Raw genomic sequence first — 23,032 nt, 5'->3', positions numbered from 1 at the left:
AATGCCAAGAGTGTGCAAAGCAGTCATCAAAGCAAAAGGTGGCTACTTTGAAGAACCTAGAATATAAGACATATTTTCAGTTGTTTCACACTTTTTTGTTAAGTATATAATTCCACATGTGTTAATTCATAGTTTTGATGCCTTCAGTGTGAATGTACAATTTTCATAGTCATGAAAATACAGAAAAATCTTTAAATGAGAAGGTGTGTCCAAACTTTTGGTCTGTACTGTACATATATATGCCACAAATGTAAAAATATCACTAGTACCTGTGTATATAATCAGAAGTTAGTCAGGAGCAAAATAAATAGCCAGGGACCCACTGCACCCGACGTGCGCTTCACATAGAAATGCTTCATCCAGGAGCATTTCTATGCGAAACATGCGGCAGGCCCCTAGCTGTTTACTTTGCTCCTGACTGACTTCTGCTTATATACAGTTGTGCTCAAAAGTTTACATACCCCGGCACAATTTTTCCTTTCTTGGCCTTGTTTCAGAGAATATGAATGATAACAAAAAAACTTTTTCTCCACTAATGGTTATTGGTTGGGTGAAGCCATTTATTGTCAAACTACTGTGTTCTTTCTTTTTAAATCTTAATGACAACCAAAAACATCCCAATGACCCTAATCAAAAGTTCACATACCCTCGTGATTTTGGCCTGATAATATGCACAGAATTTGACACAAATGGGTTTGAATGGCTACTAAAGGTAACATCCTCACCTGTGACCTGTTTGCTTGTAATCAGTGTGTGTGCATAAAAGCTGAGTGAATTTCTGGGATCTCTTGCATCTTTCATTCAGCCACTGATGTTTCTGGATTGTGAGTCATGGGGAAAGCAAAAGAATTGTCAACGGATCTACGGGAAAAGGCATTTGAACTGTATAACACAGTATAGGGATACAAAAAAATATCCAAGGAATTGATAATGCCAGTCAGCAGCGTTCAAACTGTGATTAACAAATGGAAAATCAGGGGCTCTGTAAAAACTAAACCACGGTCAGGTAGACAAACAAAAATTTTGGCCGCAACTGCCAGGAAAATTGTACGGGATGCAAAGAAAAACCCACAAATAACATCAGCTGAAATTAAGGACTCTCTGAAAACTTGCGATGTGGCTGTTTCAAGATGCACAATAAGGAGGCACTTGGAGAAAAATGGGCTGCATGGTTGAGACTCCAGAAGAAAGCCATTACTGCGCAAATGCCACAAAGTATATCGCATACAATACGCCAAACAGCAGAGAGACAAGCCTCAAAACTTCTGGAACAAGGTAATTTGGAGTGATGAGACCAAAATTGAACTCTTTGGCTACAACGATAAACGTTACATTTGGAGAGAGGTCAACAAGGCCTATGATATAAGGAACACCAAAGATGAATGCAGAATGTTATCAGCAAATACTGGAGGCAAATTTGCACTCATAAGCCCGGAAGCTGCGCATGGGACGTACTTGGACGTTCCAACATGACAACGATCCAAAACACAAGGCCAAGTCAACCTGTCATTGGCTACAGCAGAACAGAGTGAAGGTTCTGGAGTGGCCATCTCAGTCTCCTGACCTCAGTATCATTGAGCCACTCTGGGGAGATCTCAAGCGCGTAGTTCATGCTAGACAGCCCAGGAATTTACAGGAACTGGAGGCTTTTTGCCAAGAAGAATGGGCAGCTTTACCATCTGAGAAAAATAAAGAACCTCATCCACAACTACCATAAAAGACTTCAAGCTGTCATTGATGTTAGAGGGGACAATACACGGTATTAAGAACTGGGGTATGTGAACTTTTGATCAGGGTCATTTGGATGTTTTTTGTTGTCATTAAGATTTAAAAGCGAAAACACAGTAGTTTGACAATAAATGGCTTCACCCAACCAATAACCATGAGTGGAGAAAAAGTTTTTTTGTTATCATTCATATTCTCTGAAACAAGGCCAAGAAAGCAAAAATTCTGCCGGGGTATGTAAACTTTTGAGCACAACTGTACACAGGTACTAGTGTTACCTTCTTCTGCCATACTTTTCTCTTACAGATCAGGTATGTGCATATACATAAATGTGTACATATATGATTTATTCTTTTGGGCTATATACTCATTTTACCCAGGTTATTGCTATGCAGTCAGGTTATCAAATTTGGTTCTTTATATCTGTTTATATATTTATACCAGGTGTCCCCGTTTTTCTTTCCTTTAGTTACCTGTGACGTCTCATTGTTATTATTGAATGCAGTTTTTGTCCTACTTTATGTATTGTATTAAAAATGGTCTTTTATTATATATTTGGCTTGCATTTTCTATTGCTGAGTGATTTATAGTTTATGGTGCGTATAAGCCTTATCATATGGATTGTGGCTGTAGGTGTTTAATATAGACATAGATTAAATAGCTGCATTTAATATTGTATTGCAATATGTATACGGTAGGGAAAGTGTGTCACATTGCAATGTTAAAGGTGTTATCTCACCAATGCAGGTCAGGAGCACTCTGCTCCAAAATCCTCTTCAAAAAATACTTTAAATGCACTTTAAACCAGGGATATGGAGTCGGAGTCGTGGAGTCAGAGCCCATTTTAGTGGAGTGGGAGTCGGTATAAAATGGACCAACTCTGACTCCTAAAATATATAATAAATTGGGTACAGTAGTTCAATGTAGTTTGTGGAGAATATTTTTTCATAAGAATTTGGGAAAGTTGTGAAATGTCCTATAAATGTCTGTCCTATTCCTGATCTAAGGGTCTAGACTTTTAGCTGAGATAAATCTGTGCTACAGTAAATTTATCACTTTAAGCATGAGCCATGTATGAGGGAGTCGGTGTCATGGAAATTGAGGAGTCGGAGTTGAAGGTTTGGCTTACCGACTCCACAGCCCTGGTACTGGATGCTATCCAGCCTGTGTGCCACAGGACTGACTAACCAGAGACTGCCTAAAGGACTGTTTTCTTAGTTTTTCCTGCACTGAAGGCCGTTTATTTTCCTTTTGCTTGTGGACGGTTTATGAGGTAATAAACCGACACGGACATTTAAATACAAATTCTTCCAGTTTTGCCTCCTGACCCACCCCCAAGTGAGCAGAAACCCCACAAAATCTATATCTGTACGTGTATGTATGTGTATATATGTGTGTATATATATATATATATATATATATATATATATATATATATAAGAAAGCGCGGCAGCACTCCATTATGGCCAAGATACATAAAAACAAATAAAACCATTTGATTTAAACTGTGTTATTACTCAATAAGCTTTACTTACAAAAAACGGAGGTTCTTAGCGCATAAATTGGCCAATTCATGTGTGCCCATCAACCGCTGCAAGGTGACCTCCCATCTCATGGGTACTACTCTGCCTACATGCCTCTCTTGGGCTACAAGCCTATAAGTCTGGACAGAACATGTCACTTCTGGGCTGAAACACCTACAATTTAAATGGGCTGCCACTGAGAGCCCCACTGCTAGCAGGAAATTAACTTTATTCCTCCCGGCAGCCTACGGCTTTCAGTCATAGTGGAGGGACGGCGCAGCTATAGGCACCGCACAGTATACAGGGAGTGGTGGCTGTAACCACGCCCTGGCACTGACTGACAACCGGCTCAGCATTAGAACCGGCTGTCAGTCAGTGCCGGAGGTGTGGTTACAGCCACCACTTACGATGCAGTGAAGCTGCACCGGCCCTCCACTATGAAACAGAGGCTGCCGGGAGGAATAAAGTTCATTTACCCCTGGCAGTGGGACTCTCAGTGTCACAGACGCTATTAACTGCAGATTAACCCTATATCTGCCGGTTAATAGTGTTTTTTTTTTACATGACAGGATGTCTCTCAATACACTAATTCCTAACACTAATTTATACAACTTCCTTTGAAGTCAATGGGTCAGAAAAAAAAATGTGTCTACAGCTTTCTCCCCCAAGCTACTTATGTAGAAATGCATGTATTTAACTAAAAATAATCTCTAGATTTATCATTGTAAACTAGGAGCATTAATTTCTGTACTAAAATGTAGTTATTTCAGGTAAAGAACAAGCTGAATTTTTACATTTATTTTTCCAGGAGTTTTCACAGCTCGACTGGTTTATAATCAGATTTATTTTTCTGTAGTGTGGAGCCAGGAGTCGCCGTAACCTGCAGTGTGACCAGCGCCGAGAGACATCTGGTCTTGTTGTTAGCGCTTTGGGAATTAGAGATACTAATATCTCAGCAGGAGGGAGAAAGTGATATCGAGCCCTTTTTTTTTTTTTTTTTACAAAGAGAAGGAAGAAGCTTCCATATTGTTCTCTGTTTTGTATGCGCTGTTAACAGTTTCATTAACCCAGATAGTTTTTCAATTCTTTGTAACCATCTTCTTCATCGGCCCGGAGATTGCATCTATTTTAGTATGTACACTAATTGGATATGTATCTGGAAGAGTGTAATGCTAGTAATCTGCAGAATCAGGAGCAGAGGATAGTAATGGGCCTGTAGATTTTAGTGTGTAGTTATCTAATAACTAAAGCTTAGTTCATTTTCTGCTGAGATTTTAATAAAATCTGTTCCCAATCTTGATCAGAAAAGAGAATTTTTTTTAGACATTTGTGCTTGATTGTGCGTAGATTTAAAGGACTGTTCCCATCTTATAAAGCGATGGCATGTGCCTGGGCCATTTGTGGGCATCATATCTCTTATCAATTTGAAATAGGTTTTTTTTTTGAATTCCGGACAGATCTTCATATATTTAAGGTGATCCTGACAGGCGATACATGATGCCCAATCCGTGGGCAGCGTGTATCAGACACTGGCTATATTTTCTCCACCAGGTATGTTTGACTCTGATACGCTGCGGCGTTTCAGAGAAAAACATGGTTTCTTCCCGCCTGCTGTCCTAGAATGACAGGTCTCTGCATATATGCGCATGCAGGCAGAGACCCGTCAATCCTGGGTTGTGGGCGTGGAGAAGCCGCCGGGGACCCACCCATCTGACTAGTCTAAAGTGTGGTCTCGTCTCCAGTGGCTATTAAAGCTCCCATCACCAGTCTGGGGTTGCTATTTTTATTTAATTAAAGAGAAAGCAGCCTCCAAGTGGTGATTTTTCTAAATGTCTCCTATTAGCAAAAGTGGGCACAAAGATCTCTAACTCCCCACTAAAGGATCTGGGTTCAAACTTCCGAATTGTGGGATCCTCGCTGTGAAAGGGCAAGATCCCTGTAACGGGTCTGGGAGGCGGAACCTCTGAGCTACTATACAAGGGGGCGGTCCTTGTAAGGGAGCGGGTGGCGACCAGGCAGGCAGTCACAGCAGGTGACCGGGACAGTCTCTGGATGAACGGGCAGGAGATCACGGCAAGTGACCGGGGCAGTCTCTGGATGAACGGGCAGGAGGTCACGGCAAGTGACCGGGGCAGTCTCTGGATGAACGGGCAGAAGGTCACGGCAAGTGACCGGGGCAGTCTCTGGGTAAAGGGTTGGTACGACCTGTGGCGGCTGATGGTAGACGTGAGCTCCCAGGTGAGTAGGCGAGAGTCTCTGGATAAACGGGTGGTCACAGCATGTGACGGCGGAGCCTCCAGGAAGACCAACAGACAGGCAGCAGATGAGCGCTCCCAGGTGAGCGGGCAGAAGTCTCTGGACAGGCGGGTGGTCACAGCATGTGACGGCGGAGCCTCCAGGTAGGCTAGCAGACAGGCAGCAGATGAGCGCTCCCAGGTGAGCGGGCAGGAGTCTCTGGACAGGCAGGTGGTCACAGCACGTGACGGCGGAGCCTCCAGGTAGGCTAGCAGGCAGGTATCAGATGTGCGCTCCCAGGTGAGCGGGCAAGCTGGTCCATAGACAGACTGACAGGAGTTGGAAGGCAGACCGTCGGACCTCAGGCAAGCAGGCAGGTAGCTGATGTGCGCTCCCAGGTGAGCGGGCAAGCTGGTCCTTAGACAGACTGACAGGAGTTGGAAGGCAGACCGTCGGACCTCAGGCTAGCAGGCAAGTAGCAGAATATCAGGCAGGAATAAGACAGCAAGCTGGCAGGAATCTGGCAGGTAACTGGCAACGGGACCTGAGGGCTGAAGCAGAGTAGTGAACAGTGCAACAACATTGCTCGGGCACCTCCATTTTGGAGGAGGTGCCTTATATATGGTGAAGTCCTCCGGCCATTGGCCGGGGACTCCTTAGGACGGTGCGCGCGGCCCCTTTAAGAGGGAGGGAGCGCGCGCGCCCTAAGCACAGTGGCCGTGAAGGAGCGCGCGCTGCCAGCAGAGCGGGAGGAGGACGCCGGGCTCGGAGCAGAGAGGTGAGGGGAACAGCGTCCCTGCCTAGCAGAGGGCAGGGACGCCGGCGCTACAATCCCGCTCTTTGCAGTAGACCAGCACTGCCGTATACGTTAAGCGATTATGATTACAGTTACTGTTCGGTAACAGCATAGTAAAGTATACGGCCGAGGTGGGTCAGTGCAAAGAGCGAGATCTCATAATAACAAACAAGATCTCACTCTTTCCCAACGAGGAGGACCATGGAGGACTATGGAATCCTGCTCTGCACGCCAAGATTCCACAACATGGAAACTTGAACCTAACTTTTGCTACAAAGTTGGGTTCTTAAGGTGGGCATTTGGGACCATTATTACCACTTTTGTTAATAGGTGATATTTTGAATTTCTTGAATAATAAGGCTACAAATTGGTTTCATTATTTTTTTTTTTTATCTCCTCGTGTGTTCTTTTTTTTATATCTGTTTATCACAAGAATTCTTTAGGGTGCAGTGCCCTTATGGGTTGTCCCTCCTGGAGGTCTAGTGGTGGCTCGTGGCGATCAGGTTCCTCACCCCTGGTGGCCAATTGTTTCCCCTTTATTAGGGGAACAGACCTCGACTGAGGCTCCTAATAGACCTTGGGGAGGCAGAAACATTGGCGGATAAACCATTGGTGCAATCTGTGCGGCTGGTTAAGGGGGTCCACTTCTACCTCCGAACCAGCAAACAGCTTCTGTCACAGACACATTATGGGACTGCAGAGGACCCATATATGGTTTTGGCACAGGGGCCTTCTGTCTGTGTCCACCTTTGGGAAGCACATATAGAAGTTGGGAGCAAGATGGACTCTCTTTAATTTTCATTTCTCAGTAAACCTTGGCATGGCAACCCAGGTAAAAGCTGGGACCAAGATGGACTCTCTAATTTTCAGCAAAGGAAATCAAGCGATCCCGGGTTCATGCTTGAGGTTCCGGTCTGTAGTGACGGAGAAAGCTTTGTTGGGGGCCCTTTTGCCTTTCAGAGAGGACTTGTGATAAACCGCATCCTTTTCACTTTTTTTAGTAGCACGCTGCAATTTTTTGCACTTAGGTAAAAAAAAAAAAAGTGACGTTCTGGGTCTTTCATAAAAAAAAAAAAAAAAAAAAGAAGAAAAATTCTAATTCAAAAGCAAATGGTCAAAAGTTCAGATATGAAAGAGTTAATCAGAAGCCATTACTCCCCCTCCTCTACATTCCCTTTTCCTGTGTTGCTGATGCTGCTGTTGCTTTCCCCATCTCTGCTCCTGTACTTCAGGTGGAGATTGACCGCCCATCTTGCTCTCTACAAAGGAGATATTTTCCATAAAAAAATCATACATCTGTAGGCGATGAGGATTGCCAATATTCCATTTTTTTTTCAGTGAGGAGCGTAACAATCCTGTTGTCTCCCCTCCCCCTCTTCTTGCTTGCTTTTCATTGTGCTGTCTGAGCAGGCGAGCATCATCACCCGGTGCGCTACAGCCATTTGCATTCAGCCAGTGAATGTGCTGAGAGCTTGAAAGATTGACTGGACTAATCACGGTGACATTGTGACTGAGCTGCCGTGGGAAGGACGACACAAATGGATTCTGTTCTGCGAAGAGGACGACTATGACCATTCGCATTGTGTGAGCAAATGTGCCATTCCTGCCTGCCTGGCATCAACATTGCGCTGCGTGACGCTGGATTGTGGATGGCGAAGGACTGACGGACGTTGATCTCTGCTGTCATCCCCGGGGGCTGGATAATAGGACTGGCAGCAGGTCGCTGCTTCGCTGCACACTGCAGGGTCCTGTCTTGCTCTGGACCAGGCACTGCTGCTTGGGCAGTGCAGGAGGCTGGGAGCCGACCTGCAGCCTGCTGAGGATGGGAGGGACTGAGTCAGCACTGCAGCAGGGACAGGCCACAAGCCTGGCAAGTGAACCCTCCGAAAATATGTGAGTAGCTTTTAATTCCCTTTTAAAGAGGGGTATTCCCTAGTGCATATCAGGATCTACATGGCGTGGCTCATCATACATACCACCATGCCCTATACTTGTCAACTGTATCTGTGTTATCATTCATACATAAATCCTCGTTGCTTTGCAGCTCTAAGCTACGACATCTCGGCAGGGCAGTAGTAATCCTCTTGGGCTGAGACACCCTGTGCACTATTACAGACTTATTCTATTAAAAAGTAGAAACATAAAAAAATAACTCAACTCGAAATATGTGAAGCCTGCCGGTAGACCGCCATACATAAATGACAACTTCCTACATAGGGACATCGGTTCTCTATAGAGGAGATATTGTTACTATAACCCTAAACATATACAGATTTTCTCGGAAGATGACCCAATAAACATTTCTATGGAGACATCATCGGTCTTTTATCGTAGACACATGAGGATAGATGTGGTAGTATCATTTATGAGAACTTGTGTGGATGGCTCTAAACACCTGTATGGTCTACTGTCCGAGATGAACGATTCCCATCAAGGTGCGTGCTGCTTTCCCCCTTTTCTCTGTATTCCTCAGATTTTCCATAAACGCTTCATTTATAGAATTTGTTTCCCATGAACACACAGCCGTTACTCCTGACGCCGACTGGCAACTGCCACCTTCTTTTATCCAGCTTAGCTGCTGTTGTCGTCCATTGTCGAAATGGTTTCTCGTCTCTGAAGACATCTATTCTGTTTTTGCGCAAGACTGCATGGAAAATGTCTCTAATAAGCGTCAGGCAGCTGCCCTGAGGTGGCCTTGTGCCAGTAAAGCTTTGCCGTGTCCTCATTTGTTTCCCTGCCTTCATTATGTGTACATCTCATTGCTTCTCGACAGCGCTCCCCGCTATTCTACCTCACAATCCTTTCAACCAAAATTAGCCTTTTCGAGAGACATCACACAGCGCTCCTGTCATGTTCAGGAATGTGTGTCGTCTCTGCCTGGTAATGGCAAAGAACGGCAGCATACGTATCTCCCCGATTGGAGTGGGGAGACGATTTTAACATCCCTTGAGGTCAAATGCATTTTCTATAAAATATTTTTTTTCCATTGTCTGCCAGCACAACCATAATTTTTGTGATGGTGGGAAGAAGAGGAAGAGAAGGAACAAAACAACGGTGCGAGGGTTAGAATGAAACATGGCTCCGTTACGGGCAGCAATGTTTACCTTATTGTGACGTTGGCATTGCCACTCGTAGGAATATCAGAAAAAGTATTCATTATTTTGACTTTTTTTTATTTAAGCCTACTCTTTTATAAAATTCGGTGTCACTAGGTATATTACCAGTTTAAGATTCTCAAGTGCGCTGATCTTTAAAGGGATTGTCCATCCTCTTCAAATTTAAAGGGAATCTGACAGATGATGCCTGCTGCCCAAACCACAGGCAGCATGAATCACCCATTGGCTGCATGATTACAGCCTTCTATGTTTCACGCACAAGTGCTGCGAGGTTTCAGGGAAAAGTATACTTTAAAAAACGGCTGGGGACGAATTCGACAGGCGGATACTTGGCTTCTTCTCCCCACCCACTGCCAGTGAATGACAGGTCTGTCCCTTTACACGTTTGTAGGAAGAGACCTGTCACTCACGGGAAGCAGCTAATGAGAAGCCACTGGAGGTCCGCCTGTCCAACTAGATTACCGTGCAGCTTGGTCCCCTGCTATTCAAACAATATATTTGTCTGAAAAGCCGAAGCATTTCAGTCAAACATACCTGGCTGAGATCATACAGCCAATGTGTGATACATGCTGCTCATGGATCGGGCAGCATGAATCAGCTGTCAGGTTCCATTTAAAAATAAAACACTCAGAATGGTGTAAAATGGTAAAATAATTAATACTCATGTTACTGATCCCCCACCACTTTCATTCAGGGTCCCCAACCGGTCTCTGTTCTTCTTGTTTCCGCTTAGTATGGATATGTGGCACTGCAGCCAATCACTACAGACAGTGATTGGCTACAGTGGTCCACATCTCAGTATCTAGAGAGGCCAGAAAGCACTGGGAAATGGACAAAACAGGAGCAATTTAAGAACGATGAGTATTACGACAATTTTTTGATTCTTTTTGGTTGTAAAGTCCCTTTAATTGTCACATGACTCTAGGTTTTTTTGGTGCCTATTTTTGGAGGCAGACATTTTGTAACCTGAAGACATATTTTTTACAATGGCTTCTATATGAACCGCTTATGAATTAGCAATAAAGTCATGCTCCCCTTTCGCCCCCATTCCAGTGGTTGCCTGCTCCATCGCTGGTCTTTGATGACTAGGCTGCAGGAATGATGTGCTCTGCCCAATATTTGACCATGGTATCAATGATATTAGGAGAGGGGTTGTGACTTCAGCATTATGTGAGGGTGGATGTAATTTTAGTGAGTTTTTCCTCTCTTTTTGTATCTATAAGGTTTTTCTTTATTTGACCCTCATGTCTTCCCCTTTGTAATGTGTGCATTAATTGGTGAGGATGAAAAGGCATGGGAGCACCAGCCTCGAATTGTATGATCCCGTACTTGAGTGCTCCCCAAAAACTTCTAGGACTGTTTTTTTTAATATACCGCAGCTATTAATACATCCACCTTCCCCCACACAAACCTTTAGATTTAATTAAAAAGTCATTAGGGTAGGGAGGAAACATTACAGTCGGGTAAGTGTTCCCTCGGGTAAGAGATGTTTACAAGGATAAGAGCTCGGGATATCTGCTTCATGTTGAAGATATGTAACCCTGTAATTACCTGGCAAGTTACATAAGAGAAGGCTTCTTTCATATGCAAGTGCACGTGTAACTTGTACATTGGAGGCTGGTTACACGTGTTCTACATTGGTCATGTACATAAAGCAAAAAAGTTGACTAACCAGTTAGAAAATCTCAAACTTTTATATACTTAAAATAAAAAATAAATAAATAATAATAAAAAATCTATCTATCTATCTATCTATCTATCTATCTATTAAAGTAACATGTAGAATGGAGCTGACAAGATCATTCCCTACAGGAGATCATGGAGGCAGACATTTTTTTTGGTCTTCCAGGCAGTAGTTACATTGAAGATCACTGCAATCACCTTCTTCCCAGTCTTCCCATAGAATAGGTCTTCAAATGTAGATACACTTTACTTGCCAACACTCCAATAAACTCCAGTAGGCTGACCATACACATGACCAACGTTAATGTTGACCAAACCCGTTTTTGGCAGGTCCATTAACTATCTAATATGTTTGGGGGTCACTGACTCTCCCACAATAGCAGGTGTTGGGGTGAGAAAAGGATTTGACTGTTAAGTTTCAACAAAGCCCATCCTTTTGTTCTCAGCGGGGATACAGTACCTTGAAAAAGTACTCATACCCCTTCAACTTTTCCACCTTTTTTTCCACATTACATCCACAAACTTAAATGTATTTTATTGGGATTTTATGTGATATCAAGTATTTGTGAAGTGTAAAGGAAATGATAACATGTTTTTTTTAATTACTTTAAAAATATACCTTACATTTTAAAAGGTTGACATGCATTTGTCTTCGGTCCCCTGTAGTCTGATACCCCTAAATAAAATCCTAAGTGACCAATTGCCTCCAGAAGTTACATAATTAGTAAATTAAGTCCGCCTGTGTGTAATTTATTCTCAGTATAATTACAGCAGTTCTGTGAAGGACTCGGAGGTTTGTTTGAGAACATTAGGGATCGAACAGCATCATGAAAACAAAGGAACACACCAGACAGGTCAGGGATAAAGTTGTGGAGAAGAGTAAAGCAGGGTTAGGTTTTAAAAAAAGAGCCCAAGCTCTGAACATCTCATGGAGCCTCATCAATCCATCATCCAAAAATGGAAGGAGTATGGTACAACTGCAAACCTACCAAGACAGCGCCGTCCACCTAAACTAACATCCCAAGCAAGGAGAGCACTAATTAGAGAAGCAGGCAACGGTCACTCTGGAAGAGCTGCAAAGATCCACAGCTCAGGTGGGATAATCTGTCCACAGGACAACTATTAGTCGTGATTCTGCTACAGCGGTTATATTAGGAAATTGCGGATAATGCAGACTATTCTTTTGTATTTTCTTTTCCTTATCCAAAAAATAAGTTCTTTCTTCTTTACGGTGTTTTAGAAGGCTCTGATACCTACACCGTGCCGGCAGTCCATGGCTTGTAGCCTGTCTTCTTCTTTTGCACTCACCCATTTCCTCTTGCTTTGATTTTGCATGTGCTAATTCAGCCATGCCTTGTATCATTTCCATACCAGACAAGGGTCAGCGCTGTCCCTTTAGGGTGTGTAATTGGACTCTGTTAAAACTGTTCTAAATGCATTTAAAGAGTAACCGTCGTTTGAATTTTGATTGCATAAATTGATAGTGAGACTAGTGAGGACTCAACTTAATGGGAATTCAACCCGATGACTTGATACTATCAAGATAACGGCAGAGAAGACCTGGTTCATCCATTAAGTCACCATGGCTCAAGCCGAAGGCCGTTAAAAAAGCAAAAAGCAAAAAATCAATAGTACACATGGAAATAGGCAACTTTGTAAGATATCTAGATCATTTTGCTTCTTTCTCCTCCTGGACTGATTTTTCACTCTCAAATTAGGGGTAAAATCCTTATTCAGTGAAGGCAGATTTTCACATTACTAATTTTGGAGATGTCAGTTGGTGCTTATAAGACTCTATGCAGAGGCGAGGGGGGAGGAGCTAGAGGCAGACACTGACATTCTACTGCAAGTCCTACTAAAACAATTACACTTCTTTTTTGCTATAGATTTAAAATGTCTTTTCAGGTGCACTTCAAACATAATGTCTGTGTCTGCCTCTAGCTCCTCCTCCCTCCCCTCTGCATAAAATCTTATAAGCACCAACTGTCGTCTCCTATCTCAATAATGAGAAAATCCATTTTCACTGAATATAGATTTCATCCTTGAATTGAGATTTAAAGATCAGTCCAGGAGGAGAAAGAAGCAAATTTCTCCTATAAGATATATTACACCGTTGCTTATTTTCGTGTGTACTATTGATTTATGAAATGAAAATTAAAATGACGGCTACTCTTTAATAATGGTAGACTATTTGCGTTATTATCCGAAATGATATCCTCTATGTCTGTGTGCTTATCTAACAGGTGTCTGTGTTCCTACCTAACAGGTGTCTTTTTCCTGTCTCCTGCTGCTACGCCCGTGTGTATGTCCAAACTTCTTTATATTCTATTCATCTCTGGGGTTATTTCTCTATTTTACTAAATAAATTCCCTAATCCCCTTACTCCAACCCATAAAAAAGTCCAACATTTCTTCTTAAAATGAATGTCCAAATGTCTGTACTAATTTCAGTGGTTGATACCTTTTAATGGCTAACTGAAAAGATGGTAACAAGTTGCAAGCTTTCGAGACTACTCAGGCCTCTTCATCAGACATAGTATAAACCCAAAATCTGAAGAGTCACATATGTATACACAATGGGACACAGAAATAATGTAATAGATGAGACAGGTAACGTAAAGCAGAGCTATTACTGTGGGAGAAAGATAAACAGTCTGGCCGTAAATATTGGATTAGTTCATAGATAAGGACTGTAAAAGTTTTATTGTCCGGTGATTGAGGTCTGGTCCAGGATTATGAGGACCCCAAAGTTCTGAGGACCACATTCCTTAGTTGATGTAGAATGACATAAATCCATGCCACACATGCGCTCGGTGCACCCTTGGTGTGGCCAAACAGTTCAGTGCACCTTCCCACCTACCTGTTGTTTTCACTGAGCCACCCTGAACACACCCTATTGCACCACATATTATAATTAAAAATGCATCAAAAACCACCTTGACCCATACTGAAAAAATATGTAAAAAAACACATATTTGTAAAAAACACTTGTTTTAGGAGTGTTTTTTAGTCCTGAATTTTTCAGCCAGAAAATCTCACGTACCCTAATTGGTATTTCTTCTTTTACCACATTGAAAGAAAGCATATGGGGAAAAAAACCCTGCATTATCGGTGTGTTCTCTGACATGAAATTAATAGGAAGCTTATTCAAAGAGTATTTGAAGTGAATTTTGGAGCAGAATGTGCTCCAAAATCCATGTCAAAGACATCAGGGTGCAGGTACCCTTACTACTACAGTTACCATAAAATTCCAGCTGCTCTTTAAGTTCCGCTGCCCGTGAGCCACAGAGTATAGATGGGTGTCCCTAGGTCTTTATCTATAGGATACATATTCTGTAAGTGATGACGGTGCTCTGCAGTGCAGTGTTATCTCTGCTGCATGTACAATGACTGAAGCCATCACTGACATGTAGAAGTTGTAATATATACAGTACAATATATATACCTCCATACAAGAATTGGTTGTGTTCTTATTTCTGCAATATATTCCGGAGCTGGTACTTCCAGGATGAGCGTGTTTATTTATGTGCACCATATGGGCACTTTTCCAGGCAGGAGAGCTGGATACATACATTGACATCCATGTATCGAAAGGCTAATTGGACATTTGTGCATGTGAGTAAAATTGTTATTTTTATTTAATTCCTCAGAATAAAAATTCTAGCAAATTACACATTTTTTTACTTATGGTTTTAGAGGTTCTGGGAGTTGAGGTGGAAAAAAGCAGGAGACTCCTCTACGGGAAGGCCCCCTTCCATCGGAGATCATCATGCTATTTATAGAGGAAATCTAGTTTTCCTAATGAATAGCAATCCGTCATTAATTGTGAGCCACAGGAATAATTAGCATCATCCTTAAATGCCATCTTGTAGACGAAGCAAGGCCTTCTTCTACCCATTAGGCCACGTTCACACGTTCAGTATTTGGTCAGTATTTTACTTCAGTATTTGTAGCCAAAACCAGGAGTGGAACAATCAGATGAAAAGTATAATAGAAACACGTCACCACTTCTGCATTTATCACCCACGCCTGGTTTTGGCTTACAAATACTGAAGTAAGAACCTGACCAAACACTGAATATGTGAATGTGGCCTTACGGGTGCCCTCACACCCTGGTTTAAAAAACAAACCTTCTTTGAACTGGCATAATATTTTTTTAATACATTGTGTATTTTTTTTGCAAATGTAATTTTTTGTGCTTGTGATTTTTTTCCCAGTTTATGTCATTTTTTATCTAATAGCCCTCTAATGTTTATTTCCCACTTATTATGCATTAATGTATATCCTGTTTTTGGGTGTTTTTCTTTTTTTAACGCTTTTAACATTATAAAACGTGGTATGCTAAGAAGACTGTAGGATCACATAACTTAAAACACTGTAAGGCCGGGGTCACTCGACAGATGTTCTCTGATCTGGGAAAATTGGGCTGATTATGCTGATCACACTCTAATCAAACTCTGATTGGCGTTTGATCAAAGTATGATCATACTGTGATCCGATTTTCTTGGATGTGGAGAAGAAAAAAAAATTCTGTCAGTCCATGAAAATTGGACCGCACTTAGATGCCATCCGAGTGCAGTCCGATTTTTCCAAAGGACCCATAGACATGCTTGGCTGAATGCATTCCTATAATCGTATGTAAATCGGGCATGCTGCGATTCTTTTCCTCAGACTGACTCAGTCCGAGAAATAAAAATTGGGCATGTGCACGGCCCCTTAGAATAACATGGGAACGAATGCTATCCATCAAAACGAAGGATAGCACTGGACCAATTTTTACAGTCGTGCACATGAGCCTTTAGGCCGGGTACACATTACGTTTGTGGCCATTTACGGTAGTGCACATGAGCCCTTAGGCCGGGTACACATTATGTTTGTGGTCACTATTGGGCACATTCGCTCAGAAGGTGTGCGTCCAAAAGTGTGTATAAAAAGAATATATATTGCATGATATACATTTCTTTATAGTGATCCTCTATATAGAAAAACGCAGTCTGCTCTGCAACGCTCTACAGTCTCATAGCGGCCACACGGAGGCCTAAAGAACACACTTTTGGCCTCCGTCTGGTGAATGGTCACTTATGGCCAAGTTACAGTATACGTCGGAAAAAGCTACTGACGTCGTATACTGTATGTTAATTCCACAGACACAGTGTGCACAGCATAAAAAATGCAATGACGTCGTATACAGACACAGTGTGCAGAACATAAAAAATGCAATGATGTCGTATACTGTAGGCTAAGTGCACAGACACAGTGTGCACAACATAAAAAATGCAATGACGTCGTATACTGTAGGCTAAGTGCACAGACACAGTGTGCACAACATAAAAAATGCAATGACGTATACTGTAGGCTAAGTGCACAGACACAGTGTGCACAACATAAAAAATGCAATGACGTCGTATACTGTAGGCTAAGTGCACAGACACAGTGTGCACAACATAAAAAATGCAATGACGTCGTATACTGTAGGCTAAGTGCGCAGACACAGTGTGCACAACATAAAAAATGCAATGACGTCGTATACTGTAGGCTAAGTGCACAGACACAGTGTGCACAACATAAAAAATGCAACAACAAAAAAAATTAGTCTAAAGATGAAGATGATTTTTTTAGTCTAAAAATTAGCCTATAATAATTAGCCTAAAGATGACAGCAGCCCTCTTGCCTGCTGGGATCATACGCCATGTCACAAGTGTGTACTAGGCCCACACATAAGGGAGCAAACTACACAGGACCTCAAAAAGCTAAATCAAAGCACTGCCGCATTTTCAACCCTCAGTGCCAGTTTGCTGCAGGACAGTATTGGAACCAGAGGTCGGCATGGCTGTCCGCTGATTATGCCATAACTTTTCTACGCAGCAGACCACGTCATCGTTGGGTAGTAGAGCAAGACTGCCGCACTGTGCTCCTCCTTGGCGTGCATTGTATATTGCTAGCACCAGATTTCACAATACAAACTGCATACATCAATATAGAGATCTCTTTAGACCTGATAAGGCTGGAGCACTTACTTAAAAAAAAAAAACTATGTCAGGATAGGTGGATGATCTTTATAGAAAGTTTCCCTGTCTATTTTTATAATGGTAATTTTATTAGTAAAATTTCAATTTAAATATTGTAAAGCCAGTTGACATGGATTTTCAAAGTGAGTGCTCCAGTCTCATCAGGTCGAATAACTCTATGTAGTAATGTATACAAATTTTATGTTATGAAATCTGCTGACAGATCCGCTTTAGACTAGGTTCACCTTCCCGTTGCACAGTCTGTTCTATTTAGAGGAACAGACAAACGGAAATCGTGTGCAAAATGGATCAATTATATCAGTGATGCAAAAGGAAGCAGAGGGTCCCATTGATTATGATCCTATTCTCTCGCATGAGAAAATCGCAGCACAGGTGCGGAGAAGACGCACTAAATTTCTCCATTGTCTCGGAGAGCGTACATCGGGCTGACATCCGAGTGCAGTCTAATGTTTCACATGCATAACTGTGAAATTATGTATATTATATCTGATTTATTTATAGAAAATAGTGCTTTTCTTCATACTACAAACTGTTGATTAATTGATTTTGGCACTATACCACTTTAATCTCTGATAGCACTGTGTCACTTTAAAGTTCTGATCATATTGACCCGCAGTTTGTTTTATGAACTTTTTTCTGAAATTAATCACATAACTTAATATTTGTTAACATCTCCTGTATCTCTGCATGCACCATCTCGCTTTTTAATTTGTTGTGTCTTTAGTCTTGTCCAATTTTTATGGTGTTTTTAATTCTTGATCAATCAATAAAGTTTAAATTGTTTACTAATGAAGCTATGGATGATATGATTGAATTCTGAGCGTTCTTTTTATATTTAATGTTTAGCTTTGGCTCGGATCACGCCCTTGTTGGCGTTATTTTTTGATATGTAGCTATCATTTGGGACTCCAATCCTCCTTTCTTTTTGGTATTAATAATGTTTCACATGCACCCATAGACTAGTATGAGTGCGTGTGATCCTAATATCGGAGCCACTCGCAGCATGCCGAATTGGCTTGAGAAAATAATCGTAGATCTGCACTGCTCCATGGTATAACACTGAGCCGAGTGCTATCCAATAAAACAGAGCACTTACCCGTGATATATCCCAGTGTGAGCGAACCCAAAAACTGACAAAAATTGGAATACAGAAGGAGTCTATAGTAATCAATGGGGCCCCTCCGTTTTATATGCACATTATTTCTGTTTTGTCTGTTCCTCTAAATCACATATGTCAAACTCTGGCCCGTGCGACACCAGAACCATGTGGGGCCCATTACACTGTATGGAGGACTATGTGGGCCCATTATTCTGTATGGAGGACTATGTGGGGCCCATTACACTGTATGGAGGACTATGTGGGCCCATTATTCTGTATGGAGGACTATGTGGGGCCCATTATACTGTATGGAGGACTATGTGGGGCCCATTATTCTGTATGGAGGACTATGTGGGGCCCATTACACTGTATGGAGGACTATGTGGGCCCATTATTCTGTATGTAGGACTATGTGGGGCCCATTATACTGTATGGAGGACTATGTGGGGCCCATTATTCTGTATGGAGGACTATGTGGAGCCCATTATTCTGTATGGAGGACTATGTGGGAACCATTATTCTGTATGGAGGACTATGTGGGGCCCATTACACTGTATGGAGGACTATGTGGGCCCATTATTCTGTATGGAGGACTATGTGGGCTCATTATTCTGTATGGAGGACTATGTGGGACCGATTATTCTGTATGGAGGACTATGTGGGGCCCATTATTCTGTATGGAGGACTATGTGGGGCCCATTATTCTGTATGGAGGACTATGTGGGGCCCATTATTCTGTATGGAGGACTATGTGGGGCCCATTATTCTGTATGGAGGACTATGTGGGGCCCATTATTCTGTATGGAGGACTATGTGGGGCCCATTATTCTGTATGGAGGACTATGTGGGGCCCATTATTCTGTATGGAGGACTATGTGGGGCCCATTATTCTGTATGGAGGACTATGTGGGGCCCATTATTCTGTATGGAGGACTATGTGGGGCCCATTATACTGTATGGAGGACTATGTAGGACCCATTATACTGTATGGAGGACTATGTGGGACCCATTATACTGGAGGACTATTTTCTCGTAACACACGGATGGCATCCTCCTTGTGCTGTCTGTGATTTTCATAGATCTAGACTTCTATGGATGATTATGATTTGTGATTTGGATCAAAAATGGACATTTCTCTGGTTCACAAAAAAAAATCACAGACACGTGAACATCCCCATAGACGAATGAATACATGTTCTATCTTTGAAAAACATGAATAGAACACGCAAGTGAAAAACGGAGATTTGAATGAGGCCTTGATGTGTTGGGTATTAGTGTTTTACAGTCCCGGAACTTATTAGGCCACGTTCACACTGTATATGTAAGCCAAAACCATTAGCGGGTGTAAAATACAGAAGTGGTGACGTGTTTCTATTATACTTTTTCCTCTGATTGTTCCTCTCCTGATTTTGGCTTACAAAGACTGATGTAAAATACTGACTAAATACTGAACATGTGAACATGGCCTTAGTTGCAGGCTTTTGTTTGTGCACTGAAGATAATCCCTGTTGTGTACTGTGATATCTGGCGGCGATCCTCCGTCACGTCCCCTCTCTGCCGTGTCATTGGCCTTCTTCGTTGTTATTTCTTGATTGCAGAAGCTTTTTACTTATTATGTTCTTAGCTTCTTACCCGCTGGAGATTAATCTGCACTAACACATGTGCATCCTCTTATCCTCATGTTAAAGTCGCGAAACCGGGATTGTAGACACATTCCATATTGTGGGCCTCACTGCGTCCATTCATGGAGAGATGTTGTCTCAGCCTGTAAACTGTTTATTCAGTGCTGAAGTCACCAGGTCTCTGTGTGCGCTGTAGGCACATGGTAATGTTAGATCCACAGTGGTGCGTCACGCCTCAATGATGTCACCAGACACCGCTGTACACTGCCCAAGTATATAATGGGTATGCTGCAAAGGCAAGTCAGTGCCAGCTAATACTAGAGGAGAAGAGAGCCATGTGCCTCAGGAATATTACCGCCATGATGGGACATGTTGGGCAAATCGACGCTCTGATCCACAGAGGCGGTAATGTACATTCGGGCCAAACCAATTGCCTCCACTGCACTAATTTACAAATATAATGCTACACTTTAAATGTATGTTTTAGACTCTGTTCACACTGTTGTAAGGTTTCCTTTCTGTTGGGTCAAACTGCTTCTGATCTCTGATGGTCAGTATGGTGCAGTCTGCATGTCGCGGTTCTGTTTCCATTTAAGTAGCGGACACCATAATGGAAAGCAGACGGACCTCTTTATAATGAACAGGCTCCTTGCATCTGCCATGTATCGGATCCGCTCTCTGCATGGATTACGCTTCTCTACACTTAGGAGAAATGGAATTGTCTAACGTAGATGAGGACAGATTGGGATCCGTTAGGGTCCATTACACAGATCCTTGATAACCATCGTGGCTCCTGGAATAAAGCAATTTATAATACCCGTGTGAACAGGAGTTTAGAAAGTTTTCATTCTATGCCAGATTTATTCTAATACTTTATATGTATAACACCCTTGTAACCTTCTGCTGCTGTGAGACGACAGTTCCCACGATGGGTAGAAACATCTGAAACCACTCTGGATTACATCTGGTAGATTATATACTGATGTCTGTTCACAAAATGAGAAAACCTCAACATTTATTTCACCCTCTCCCTATACATCTTATTCCCTTATCCCCTTGATATTAATATTGAAGATGTATATACAGGGTGGGCCATTTATATGGATACACCTAAATTAAATGGGAATGGTTGGTGATATCAACTTCCTGTTTGTGGCACATTAGTATATGGGAGGGGGAAAACTTTTCCAGATTGGTGGTGACCATGGCGGCCATTTTGAAGTCTAATATAAACTAATCAGAGCTGTTTATACAACACCTGCTGGCTAATGGGAGGAGTGCAGAATCAGGCAAGCTCTGCTTGCCCTTTGAATGTAGGTGTTTTTAGCCCAGAAGAAGACATGTTTGTCCGTTTAGTTGTAGGCTTGTAGCCCAAAAGTGGCATGGAAGGCAGAGTAGTTACCCATCAGGGGGAGGTTACCTTGCCGTGGTTGATGGGCACACATGAATTGGCCAATTTATGCGCTAAAAACCTTTGTTTTTTGTAAGTACTTGCTGCTGAGTAAAACAGTTTAGATCTAATATTTTCATTGTTAAGACGTATCTTGGCCATATGGAGTGCTGCTGCATTCTTTTGATATAGATAATATAAATATATATATATATATGTATATGTATATTTTAAGGTTGTTGGGATCTCTACCGAACGTGCCAGGACTCTAGAATCCCAATCTATAAGAACCACAGAGCGCATGGATATAGGCATCACCTATAACATCACCTATAGGCAATCTCTTGTACGTATGAACGTAATGCTTTATATGAACCTCTTGAATTTCTGATATATACAAAGTACAATAAAAAGTGACCTATGTGACCAGCAATATGGGTATCAAGGGACTATCCTGAAATTGACCAAATTCAGTTGTTTTATTAAAATAATTTCTGAAAAACGTATTATTAATATATTTAATATCAGAATGACCTAATTATCATAAGTAATTTTTAAGATCTAAAAACGTTGAGCAACCTACATTTTAGTCTTCCAGAGAACAGTATTTTATCTTGAATAGACATTTTTAAAGAGAATCTGTCAACAGGTTTTAGCTATGTAATGTGAGAACAGCATGATGTAGGGACAGAGACCCTGATTCCAGTGATATGTTACTAGCCAGTATGCATGCTGTCATTTTGATGACACATAGCTTTCTGTGTATACCGCACATTGACAGAAAGCTGCTAATCAGTGGTGGGGGCGGAGCTATACAGAGCAGTTGACCAGGAGGCACGAGAAATCTAGTCCTGTAGTGATAATCTCCTGCTGATAAAACACTGATTTTGTTAAAACAGTAATTCACAGCTTAATAAGTGATACATCACTGGAATCAGGGTCTCATCCCCTATATCATGCTGCTCTCAGATTACATGGCAAAAATCATATATCACTGTATGACCTGACCTTTGGGCCCCCTACCGATGCTGAGAATGAAGGGGGCCACAGCGCTAGTTTACAAGACCCATCAAGTGAATGGGGTCGTGCTGCAATCCTGGGCACTGCACAGCCGGGTCTGGATGCATCACTGTGCAGGGGAAACTCAGAAGTGCGTGCAGCACTAAGGCAGAGTGGCCTTTCTGATCGTTGTCAGGATTGCTGGGATTCCACAGACTAAAATTGCAGTGACGACATATCATTTTGTTATTTATAGCAAAACTAGTTTGCAGAATCTTTCAAAACTGTATGTTCTGTTGAGTGATATATTTCCTAGAATTATTTTATTTTGAGCATTTTCCCTTTCTCTATATTTTCTTCTCAGTCTGGTCCATAAACAGTGAAGGGTTTGGACTGCTGTTCACACTTTATGTAATAATGTTTTTTTTTTGTTTTTTTTTCATGTATAGGAGCTCCGATTCTGAAGAAGCTTTTGAGACCCCAGAATCAACAACCCCAGTAAAGTCCGTACCCCCAGTCGCTATTCCTATTCTTCCAGAGGATCAAGAGCAGCAACCACAGCAATATCAAGAAGAAGAGACTCCTTACCTTCCACCAAAGCCTGAAGAACCAGGTAAACATCAGAGAAGACAAGGACTATCTCCTCAATGTAAACTTAAATAGGCTCTGTTCATTGTGGAGAACTCTCATTTTTTTGGAATATATAAAACCTTTAGTTTGTATAAGTGGGTTCGCTATTAAGTGGTTTTATTGCTGTGAGGTCTTCGGAACGATGAATATGTTAAATTAATTCATTTTCACTTGTCCACACCAGGC

The 23,032-nt window shown here is 42.0% G+C and overlaps 1 protein-coding gene across 4 annotated transcripts in view; it reads left to right on the top strand.

Annotated features, from left to right (window-relative positions):
• Positions 1–23,032, top strand: part of TACC2 (transforming acidic coiled-coil containing protein 2) — a 180,913-nt gene that overhangs the window by 103,805 nt on the left and 54,076 nt on the right. For all 4 annotated transcript variants that reach the window (XM_073685361.1, XM_073685362.1, XM_073685360.1 and 1 more), the window contains exon 7: positions 22,666–22,829. In XM_073685361.1, the coding sequence (XP_073541462.1) occupies positions 22,666–22,829 (164 nt within the window). The remainder of the gene's footprint in view (positions 1–22,665; positions 22,830–23,032) is intronic.

Source organism: Phyllobates terribilis, unplaced genomic scaffold, assembly GCF_046119375.1.
Source record: "Phyllobates terribilis strain yellow unplaced genomic scaffold, ASM4611937v1 Scaffold_5__5_contigs__length_657084704, whole genome shotgun sequence".
Taxonomy (NCBI): domain Eukaryota; kingdom Metazoa; phylum Chordata; class Amphibia; order Anura; family Dendrobatidae; genus Phyllobates; species Phyllobates terribilis.
Note: the sequence above shows the minus strand (reverse complement) of the source record. Positions and strands in the feature narration are given on the sequence as shown.